The 11,927-nt window shown below is 36.9% G+C and overlaps 1 protein-coding gene across 1 annotated transcript in view; it reads left to right on the top strand.

The window, feature by feature from the left end:
- The window catches only part of DHX9 (DExH-box helicase 9), a 30,890-nt gene that overhangs the window by 1,612 nt on the left and 17,351 nt on the right, over nt 1-11,927 (top strand). Inside the window, exons 2-7 of the mRNA XM_080917665.1 lie at nt 1,003-1,135; nt 2,156-2,296; nt 5,980-6,094; nt 8,037-8,155; nt 8,610-8,758; nt 11,153-11,199. Of these exons, the coding sequence (XP_080773791.1) occupies nt 1,025-1,135; nt 2,156-2,296; nt 5,980-6,094; nt 8,037-8,155; nt 8,610-8,758; nt 11,153-11,199 (682 nt within the window). The 5' untranslated portion in view covers nt 1,003-1,024. The remainder of the gene's footprint in view (nt 1-1,002; nt 1,136-2,155; nt 2,297-5,979; nt 6,095-8,036; nt 8,156-8,609; nt 8,759-11,152; nt 11,200-11,927) is intronic.

The following is an 11,927-nucleotide window of genomic DNA, read 5'->3' as shown; positions in this document are numbered from 1 at the left end:
CATATTTGCTTTACCAAATGACTAGTCAAAGTTGACTGGCCACAGATAAGACTGTGTGCATCATTTGTCAGAAAGGGGGCTTTGGATCCTTTGGGACTAGAGTTATGAATGGTTGTAAGTCATCTTTGGGTGCTGGGGATCAAACCTGGGTCCTCTGTTAACAGAAATGATCTATAACTACTGAGCCATGTCATGTCCAGCAACAAGAGTTTTTTGTTATTCTCACTGTGTAACCATAGGTGGCCCAAACTGGTTATGTAAACCAGAGTGGCCTTAAAGAACTACTGGCCTCTTCCTGGTTTTTGGTATGCTTTAAATAACTTTGTGGAAGCTGAAGGCAGTCTCTGATATAGGTCCAAATAAAGGCTTTATTTAGATTTTAGATAAGATTATGTGCAAATTGATGGCCATTTCTGTAGTTTTGGTTATTTTGTAAAGAGTGCTTTATGTAACCCCAGCTAAGCTTTTGTTCATCTGAAGCTTACTGAGTGCTAAGGTTGAAGACAAGAGTTCCACCCTGCCTCGCTTGTCCACTTCCCCTCCCCCATGTGCCTGTGTCTGATATTTCTTGTTACAGTGAATTTCAGAACCCTTAGTACTGGAGCCAATCATGATTGCCAGTTGCAGGCGGCTGAATCTGTCATTAAGATCAGCAAGTTGTCTGACCACTGAGACATCCTACTTTTCTATCCCATTTTTACTTAAACTCTCTGGAAAAAAAAGTAATGGAATGCGACATGGTTTTCATTGCTGAGAGGGATAGCTTTAAAGCATGTAAGGTATTATAGAATGTAGGATAGTACATAAATTATATGAAGTTAAAAATCAGTCCACAACAATAAATATTGTAGGGTATTTACATAATTTAAGTTATACAGCTTGTATCTTTTTACTACGTGCTGTAGACTTCAATCATTAAAATTTCTTAATAGGTAAGTTCAATAGTCCTGTGATAAGAGTGTATGAGGTTTTGCTATCATGTTTTTTAACTTGTTTTCATAGGTGTGGAGAAGACACCTGAATCATGGGTGACATTAAAAATTTTCTGTATGCCTGGTGTGGCAAAAGGAAGATGACCCCGGCCTATGAAATTAGAGCAGTAGGAAACAAAAACAGACAGAAATTCATGTGTGAGGTACTAAAAAATATATAGTTTATTTATATACTTTGTGAAGTTCCTCTGGGGTTAAAGGAATGTTTTGTTTGGAAAGGCCAAACTGTTGCAGGTTATGGAAGGATTTATTTTGACTTGGTTGGCTTTATTATTTTCTTTCTTTTTTAAGATTTTATTTATGTGAGTACACTGTAGCTGTCTTCAGACACATCAGAAGAGGGCATCAGATCCCATTACAGATGGTTGTGAGCCACCATGTGGTTGCTGGGAATTGAACTCAGGACCTCTGGAAGAGCAGTCAAAGCTTTTAACCACTGAGCCATCTCTCCAGCCCTGGTTTTATTATTTTCAAAGGAGCAATATTTTACACTAGGAGAGTTCTAACACATCCATAACTTGGTGCTAGTAAGTCAAAAGTTAAATGCTTGTAATTTTGCACTGGGGGCGGGGTGTTTAGAGTCTCAAGGTATGCACCACTCACTACCCTTGGCTTCTTTAACTTGAGAGAAGCAAAGTATTTAAAAGAAAACTTTTTTCCCTTAGTTATTATTAAATTTCATGCTTGTGTGTGCACCGAAACATGTGAAAGGACATTTTGTGGAAGTTAATTTCTCTTGCTGTACTAGTCTTGGGGATCAGGCTAGAGGCAAAGTGCCCTTGCTGATGTCCTTGCTGTCCTGACATACACACACCCAAACACCACAATTCAATAGTGGTGGGGATAGAACTTAAGGTCTGCCATTTGATAGGCAAGTAATGTCCACAGAATTTAATGATACCCAATCCTAAAAAAATTAAGTGTGGAAACCTGAGCCACTTAAATTGGTGTTGTTGAACCAAACATATCAGCGAACGATTTAATTCCATGTCTTTAGTAAAATCATGTGTTGCTTGGGTATACTAAAAGTGTATTTTTTTTTATAGAGAGTATGTCTAGAACTGTTTTGTTTTTAATAGACCATTTTAAATAAATAGATTTATTTTTTTTTAATCCTAGAATTACTCATCTTTAATTCAACTTTTTTCTCTTGAATCTTGAAGGTTCGAGTAGAAGGGTTTAATTATGCTGGTATGGGCAATTCTACCAATAAAAAAGATGCACAGAGCAATGCTGCCAGAGACTTCGTTAACTATTTGGTTCGAATAAATGAAGTCAAGAGTGAAGAAGTTCCAGCTGTTGGGGTAAGTATTTATGATCAAGAATTTCAGATGTTTTTGTTTGCTTTCACCTTTATACCCTTGGGTTCAAGTTAACAGACAGATTTACAGGGTGTGTGTACACAAATATACTGTGTGCGGGGGGGGGCATTATATGAATAAATATAGTGGTTATAAAAAGTGAGTCTTAGGAACACAGTTGAAATTTTTTTCTACCTGAAATGGTGCAGAACTGACATTCTCAGTAGAAATCATACCTTGAGTTGTGAATTTGTCATTTCCTCAGGCTACCAATAAGCTCTAAAAACACAGCTATTCAGACATGCTCCAAAACAGTAGGAACAGCAAGCATTTAAAATATATTGTGTTACTAAGCTATGATGCTTAGAAGAGATAAGTACAGGAAATTTTGTCTCAAATGTATATTTTCAGATTGTTTCATTGGGAAATAGTAAATTGAGCTCTTGTTTCTCATGAGTGTTCATAACAATAGGTAACGGTAGTATCTAGTCCTAGTGCTAACCTGTTTATTCCTTCATTCCCTCCCATTCTCCCTCACTGACAGGGTTTCACTATGTAGAATAGGTTAGCTTTGAACTCAGATCACCTGCTTTGTCTTCCAAGCCTGGGATTAAAGTCCGGTGCTACTGTACCCTAACCTCTCATTTCTTAATTCTGGTGACAGTCTCTCACCTCTTTTTCTAGGGCATTAGAATCAGGTGGTGAGATGGGAGAGGGGCAAGAGAAGGTTTGTTTTGGAAGAGATAAGGGTTCAACCTCGTTATTGTCTGCTCTCTAACAGACCCTAGCCTTAAAAATCAAAAAGCCACTAATTTTAGGTAGTTACTGAATGTAAGACTGGATATTCCCACTTCCCCATTATAAAGGTACATGTTATGTATTCTAGGCTGCCTAAAATTTTAACTGAAGACTGAAGGGTTTGTTTTGAGTTTTTGTTGTTGGTTTGTTTTTTTCAATAAAGGGTTTCTTTGTCGCTGGCTGTACTGGAACTAGCTCTTTGTAGAGAAAACTTACTTCTGTTTCCTGAGGGCTGGGATTAAAGACCTGTGGCACCACTGCCCTGCTAAGACCAAGGCTGGGTCTCTGGATAGCCTAGGCTAGCCTTGATCTTAGATCCCCTTGCTTGGGTCTTAAGTAGTTTTAAAGTTTTGTTTTACAACTTAAGTTAGAAGCATTTGAAAACTTTAATTAAAAAAAAAAAAACTAGTCTCAGATACCCAAATGCTTAAGTTACAGGGGTGGGGCATGGTATCTAGTTACCTGAAAAGTACTTCAGTGCGATGAGAATGAGTTATACTTAAATTGGGTTGTTGACGGTGTATCATATATATTAGCTTTTAAAAATTCAGTTGGGTTGGTCAGTAGTTGCCTGTGCCTTTAATCCCAGCACTTGGGAGGCAGATCTGAAGCCAGCCTAGTCTACAGAGAGTTTCAGAACAGGCAAGAAAAAACTGAAAGAGGGGGAAATTGATGCTTAATAGCCAAGAGAAGTCATGTGGTGGATTTATACTTTTTGGTTGTTTTTTTTGTTTGTTTGGTTGTTTTTTTTTTGTTTTGTTTTTTGAGACAGGGTTTCTAGTTAGCCCTGGCTGTTTTGGAACTCTGTACCAGGCTGATCTTGAACTTACAAAACCTGGAGTGCTGAAATTATAGGCGTGTACTGCCATACTTTTGATACTTTTTGGTTTTAATACCATGTTTTTTTTTTTTTTAATTATAAGACTATAACAACCCCCGAACTTAAAAATATTTCTTATATTTATTATGTGTATGTAGGTTCCAGGACAAACTAAAGGAATCAACTTTTCCTTCACTAGGTGAGGTAGCAAGTGCCCTCACCAAGTCATTTCATTGGCCCTTTCAATAGTGTAGAGTTCAATAGAGATTTTTTTTGACATTTGAGACAGGTTCTTAGTTTATTTAGTTTTGTCTAGCCTGGTTTGCTGTATAGACCAGGATGGCCTGAACTCAACAAAGATCCATTTGCTACTGTCTCCAAAGTGATGGGGTTAAAGATGTGTGTTCTAAATTCTAATACTATTGAGGGGTAAACATTCTTTATTTCTCAACCAGTTTAAATATGGAAAAACAATCTGGGCTTGATGGTGAAAGCCTGTGGTCTTGGCACATGCAGGGTTGGAGACATGATCATGGCTCTTGGCTATGTGGCAAGTTCCAGGCCAAGTAGGCTATTGAAGTATTGGGACATACCTACTACTATTGAGGCTTAAGCTCTCAATTGACTTGAACAGTGTACAGTAAAAGGGAAAGAAACCCGTATATTATAGTTAACTATAGAGATTTCAACACATGGCTCTAGGTGAAATTATAAATTGCCTTTATTAATGGATAACTCATTCCCAGGACTCAGAAATCTGGGCCATGTGGATTCCAGAGATTGTGCCTTTTTTAAAAAAAATGTTTTTTGAGGAACAGGCATTTATTCACTATAACATTAAATACTTTATACTTACATACAAGAAAGCTTTTGCTTATGTTTATTTTTGAGACAAGGTCTCAATATGTAAACCATAGCACTGGCTATCCTGCCTCTGCTTCCTGTAGTGTTGATTGAAGGTGTATGCCACTTTGTCTAACACTTTTATTTTTGAGCTAATTTAACTAAGACATTGCTGTCCTTTAACTTATAAATTGGAATGGCTTCAGATTTACAGCTATCCTGCTGACCATGCCTTCTAACTGCTGGAATTAAAGGGATGCTTTACCATACTTGACACAAGAAAGATTTTTTTTAAAGACAGTTTCAATGTCTCAATATGTATCCTGCAAGAATTTGCCTCTTTGTCATTACTGGAGTTAAACATACACTACTGTTCCTGGCTACTTTCTTATTTTAAGATGATTCTTACAACTTAAGGTTGACTTAGAACTCATTGGTAGTCCAGACTGGTTTTGAATTCTTGATTGTTGTCTAGTATTCCAGGTATGGTGTGAGCTACTGTGCCTAGCTAAAGAATGAGGCAAGAAAAAAAGTGAAGATTAAACCAGAAATTGTAGAATTAGAAGAAATGGAAATAATTTCATAAAATAATATTAGGGAGAGGTGGCTTAGCCAGGTTTGGTTCCTAGCATCCATGTGGTAGGTTACAACCTTCTATAATCAGTTCCAAGGGGATCTGATATATTAGCCTTTTAAGGGTTCTCACATTTGATGTGCACACACACCCTTTTTATACAAAGTTCATAATCTAAATTTTACAAAGTTAAACTTACTTATACACCATTGGTTATTTGAGTTACAGACTTTCAAGATTTCATTGGATCTACTAGCCTCTAGAGATAATGAGCACAATGGTAGTGTTCGTTTAGTATGTACTAACACCAGATTTTATAAGTTACTGCTGGGTATAGTGGCTTGTGCTTATATAAAGTAATAAAAACAGCATGAAGATTTCTGTAAATGTGAGACATGTTGCCTTACACACCCTTGAAGATAGTATCTCCTGATTAAGATGTATGTATGACATTTGGACAGCTTTAAAAAATGTTTAGATACTAAGGAAAGAAGCCAGAAGTGAAAACTAGGCTGTAGCATGCACTTAGGATCTCAGCGAATGGGGTGGGTTACAGAAGCATTCTTTAGTTACCTGAAACTTTGTTTCAAACAAAGCCAGGGAAAAACTTGAGTCAGAACAAGTACTGACACTTGACTTTTCTTCCTGTAGATTGTACCACCCCCACCCATACTTAGTGACACCTCTGATAGCACAGCAAGTACTGGAGAAGGCTTACCAGCACACATGGGAGGACCACTTCCTCCTCATCTGGCTCTCAAAGCAGGTAAGGAACTTGAATATAAGTGTACTTGACTGAGGATAACACAGTCATCTGGCTCACTTTGTCTTTTGTTTAGAAAAATCAGTAAACATGTTTATTAGGTCATCCCACTCAAGGTGCCACTGTTTAAGCTTGTATTGTTCAAAAGATTTAATTTTTATAGTTTTACCTGCAATACTTAAGGGCCACCAAGTGGGTTAAAGAGTTTTATGAGTTGCCTTTTTTTGTGTTTATGGTCATGTATCAGGCTTAGAGCTTTGCACATATTTGATACCCTGTGGCTGAATTTTATCTTATACCTACCTTTTGTTTTGTCCTACCTATAATAGGATTTGTAGGTTCTAGCCCTGCTGAAATTTTTATTTAAGTTGTTTTTCACCAGGTAGGTTTCTAATGAATACTGAAACAATTTACAGCATCTATCCCATTGTTTTGTCTAGTAAAACTTGAACAAAATAATACAAAACTATAACAGCCTGTCACTAGAGTTTATGCATATTGGTGTTTGCCTACAGTACTTGTGGGGGCCACAAGAGGCCACTACTCATTACAACTGATTAACCTGAGCCTTCATGGGTATTGCATAACAAACATGAGGCTCTTTTTGTAAGAGAAACCAGTGCTCTTAACTGCTGAACCATCTCTTTAGCACCTCACTCTAGTTTTATATAGAGTCAAAACTTCTAGGGGCTACTAATTAAAAGGCCCTGGGATTAGCTTTTCAGAATCTTTATTAGGTTTGGGGTTTTTGTTTTTATTTAGGCTGTAATTTGGAGAATGAACTTAAACTTTCAGATTCTCCTCTTTCTACCTCCTCAAAACTGGCCTTCATGTTCACCACATGAAGTGTTATTCTGTGGTGAGGGTGGAACCCAGTGCTTGCTTGGTGTTTTGTAGACAAGCATTGTGTTAACTGACCTTCATTCCCAGCATCTCAAAAGAACATTTTACTTTTAAAAGATGTATTGCATTTAGGGCAAACATAACATGGACCTTAATTTCACCACTTGGGAGGCAGAGGCAAATCTTGAGTTCAGAGGTGTTCTGGTCTACGTGCCAAGTTTTGGTACAGCCAAAGCTATGTAATAGGAAGACAGACTAACCTCCCCTGTGTGTTTACATAGTCTTGTGTTTGAGTGTCCCCTTCTATAGCACAAGTGTGTAGAAGACAGGGCGAACCATATTCAGCATCTAAAACAAGCTCAGATTATTAGACTGATAGCTTTACCAGCTAGACATTGCCTAGCTAATTTTGTCCTTAGTTTGTTATTTAAATATAAAGATGACTAAAATAATTATGCCTTAAAAGTACATGTTAATGCTGAGGAGAAAGTCAACCAAGCATGAGGTCTTATGATCAATACCCACCAGCATCCACAATGTGAGGTCAGATGAGTCCATGGGAAAGTTGGCTGGCTAGATACTTTAATGTACTTTACTGTTTCTGTGAAAGAAAAGAGAAGTAGCCCTGTGAAAGCTGGTCAAATGAGGAAAGGGTTTATTTATTTTGCTTCATAGTCCACGACAAGATTCAAAGTGGCAGAAACTTGAAGCAGAGAACAGTAAATTTTTCTGTTTTCACTGTCCAAGTAATGAAGCAGTGGACAGGTTTATCATCTCTCATGACCTTAACTAATACACTAACAGATCATACTACCAGATTTAGAGAAAGTTGCCAGCTAACATTAACTATCCTAACCTACTTGACTGTTTCCTGAAGGTTATACTATGGCCTCCACATGCATAGATATAGATACCCACAAAGAAACAGGCTGGCCAATATAGTTCTGATTATTTTAGATTTCCTTGCAGATACTTGAAAACATGTATCCAAACATGGAGTGTTAAATTATCATTAGGGACTTAAACACTTTAAAATATGTAGCTTGATTAATTAAAGAACAATCTCCCTCTCTCTCTCTCTCTCTTTTTTTTTTTTTTTTAGCAGAAAATAATTCTGGAGTTGAGTCTTCATCAGGCTATGGTTCCCCTGGACCCACCTGGGACCGAGGAGCCAACTTAAAGGATTACTACTCAAGAAAGGAAGAGCAAGAAGTGCAAGCGGTAAGGAATCTCACATAATGTTAGTTTACATTTTTGGAAATGGGATTTGGGATTTATTTCATAGCAGAGTTGAGTACCTACCCAAGTTAATAGCATAGTAAGTTGTTGGGTTTTTTGTTTTGTTCTGAGACAGTCTTGAATCTCAGCTGGCCTTCATTCCAGTGGCCCTAGCTTGGAAGCCTATTTTACTAGTTGTTAGCCCTAGTACATGCTTGTAGTCTCAGCATTAGGGAGGGTCAGGAGAATGACTGGTTCAAGGCCAGACAGACAAGACTACAGGGTTCTAAGAACACAGTGGATATCCTATCTCAGAAACAGTGATAAAGTGGTTTTCTAGCCGTGTTTAAACACCTGGATCTCAGCACTACAAGAATCTGGCTTTATATTGAAAAAGAAATGTACATTATTATTGTATAAGTAGTGCAACCAAATTTAATCACCATTGATTCTACAGACTCTAGAGTCAGAAGAAGTGGATTTAAATGCTGGGCTTCATGGAAACTGGACATTGGAAAATGCTAAGGCTCGTCTGAATCAGTATTTCCAAAAAGAAAAAATCCAAGGAGAATATAAGTACACCCAAGTGGGTCCGGACCACAACAGGTTTGCTTGTTTCACTATTTGACTTGTAAAAAGTTAAGGTGGTTTGACTTTATTAATTAAATGTTACCGAATTAGTTGTATTAGCAGTGAATTGTGAAAAGATAAATATATAATAATTACTGACTTGTAGTTTATCATAATTTTGCTTAAGAATATAATGCTTTAAGTCCTGCAAAAAATTATTACTGGACTTGGACTGATGCCAGTTAATATCCACAGTACTGGCTTGCTACTAAATTGACTTTAATTGGCCAGAGGTTGTGACTTTTTTTTCCAGGATAGTTTTATTGGTGATAGCTTTAAATACTTAAATGGTTGTGCTCTATTTTGTTGTCTTAGAAGTAGATTGTGTGTATTGCCTATAGATCCTAATTTGACTTCAGTTTAATGTTGGCAGTTCTTTTAAGAATCCTGTTACTTGAGTACCACGAAGTTAAAGGGTTGCGAAGTTCTTATATATGGTTTACATAGAATGCCTTTTTTTTCCTGTTAAGCTTATAATAAAACAATGTAAGGGAAGATATGTGACCGTATGTTTCTCAGCCTGCTTGATGTTCTTCCTAAGAGCATTCCAGGGTGTAGTACTTATTACTCCCAGGAAGGCTCATACAGATTAGATTCTTCAGGGAGGCACTGCGTTTCTATTGGAAGAGAAAAGGAAGTGGTTCTGGAAAATACCAATTCAATTTGTTGTCCTTAATTATACAAAATAAATTATCCAAAATAAATTTAAACATTTTTCTAAAATTAAAGTGTTCTCCCTTGGGTGCAAGTAGCAACCCTAAAATTATCATTACACAAAACAAAACAAATTGACCATATACTCAAAATGATGATCGCATGGCTCCTCCTGCTTCCTACTGCTTTGTTCAGTCCTGAATTCTCAAATACTATATATTTAAGTATTAAGTTTTTAAGACTGTTCTCCATTTTTGTGTCAGAATTTAAAAAACAAAACTCTCAGGCTATAAAAAGACTTCCTTTAATGCTTTGTCTACAATTTTTATTGCACTTGGCAGCTCCTGGTGGTTTTTTGTTTTTGTTTTTTAAGAATAATAGGCTGGTGATAGAGTTCAGGGGCAGAATGTATAGCATGCACAACGTCCTGAGCTCAAATTCCCAGCATCAGTGTTGTTACTACTGCTACTGTTACTTACCTAAGAATGGCTAAAGATCATTGAATTGCTGCCCCCCTCCATAAACAAAAAACCCACCAACATTTGATGTCAGTATCTTACTGATTTCTGATGTAAAACAAAGAATTCAGGACAAGACAATGTAAGAGGCAGACAGTTGGAGCTGGGACACATTGCTCCTGTATGTCCTTTATTGAAAGGCATAACAGACAGCAACACCAGAGGTCTGTGTTCATATACACATGTGCTGATGCTTAGGCTGAACTAAGCAATCACATGGGAAACTATTGTAAACTGATTTCTGGTGTTGCTGTTCCCCCCCTAGGTGGAGGAGAATGAGATTGAGTGCTGACTTTAAGCCTGGCTGAGAAACATACTGTCATCGGTGTCATTAATGAAAGGGTGGATGTTGTTCCCCTGAAAACCAGTGGCCTTTGACCCCCTTGAAGCCCTTGTGACTGAAGGTCAGTTGACAAAGAAGTTTAGGAAGGAAACTAACTTTTTCTTCCCCTTAAGTTTCACTTAAACTTTTATTCACAGCACAAAGTCAAGTTTGAATGTGCCTGAGCAGTAAAGGACCCGCATAAAAACCTAAAACCTATATTTACTCCTAGAGCCTGCTAGCAGTTTTAGCTGTATATAACGTGAAAGTTACTTTTGTTCTTTAGGCCCTGGTTTAAGTATCTTTTAAAAAGTAGGCTAAATTTTTTTGTAACCGAGGACTTCTTCCAGCTTGAGATAAATTGGAACTCTCTGCCACAGGAGCATCTGGTATATAGTGGTTGCATGAATAAACTACCCTAACAGGTTGTAGTTATAAATTTATATATATATATATATATATATATATACACATATATATATATACATACATACACATACACACACACACACACACACATACACACCCCACTTTTGAAGAGTTTGGGTTTTTTTCCTTGCTCTCCAAGATAAACAATTTTCTATCATTGGAAACATTCTTATATTTAGCCTCTAACCTTGGAATAAAAATAATATCTAATCTAAATCCATAACATTTCCTTTTCATGAAAGAAAGCTCACCAGCTGTTTTATAACTAATGTCATATATATTTGCAGTCACATACTTTCTGTTCTAGGATTGGACAAAAATAAGTGCTCAAAATGGTTTTTGCTGTAATTTTTGTCTAATGCAGTTGGAAAAATCTCCCTGACTAGGGAGATTATGGAGAAATTTACAGTGGTAAATTCTTAACCTTGTTTGTATATGTTGTTACAGGAGCTTTATTGCAGAAATGACCATTTATATCAAGCAGCTGGGCAGAAGTAAGTGATTGCTTTTTTTAAAGTACTCAAACACTTTTTTGCAGAAATACTTTTACATTGAAGGTTTGGGCTACTATGATAGAACATGTAACAATGTAGAGAAGTTATAAATTTTCCCATTAAGAAAATTTTAGCCTAGTACATAAATTGAAAAAAAAATTAATGTGAAAGAACCAAAGATTGAGTAACAGTGTAGGAGTTACTAATACTGTCAAGTGAGAGGGGGAAGGTGTTAGCAGGTTAGGGATAGTTGAGGCAGAGTTGCACAACCTGTGGTAACTAACTGGTCTAGGTCTTGAAATAGCAAGTTTTAGGTCTCATTAGTACCTGCAATATTAATATTTTGGAATATTACTGAACTTTAACACAGGCTTTATCTCCCAATCTGTGTATGTAAAAGACGCTAAAAGTAATATTTTAGTGGTCAAATCATAAAGGATTCATTTTTAAGCTTAAAATATGAAAATGGAATTTAACAAGGGTTGGATAGGGTAATAGAATTAAATGACTAAAGATAGTTATTTGACTACATCAGAATGTGGCCAAAGTTAGGTATGGTGGTAAGTGCCAATATGCCCTGTATGGATTGCTGGGGTATAAGGAAGATGGCCCGTAAATTCCAGTCTAGTCTGGGTTATAGAGTGAAACCATGATTTTAAAAAACAAGGTGCTGGGCAGTTGGTGGCACAAGCTTTAATCCCAGTAGTCAGGAGGCAGAAGATAGGTGC

Source organism: Micromys minutus, assembly GCF_963924665.1.
Source record: "Micromys minutus genome assembly, chromosome: 6".
In the NCBI taxonomy this organism is placed as follows: domain Eukaryota; kingdom Metazoa; phylum Chordata; class Mammalia; order Rodentia; family Muridae; genus Micromys; species Micromys minutus.
This window is presented reverse-complemented; position numbering and strand designations above follow the sequence as displayed.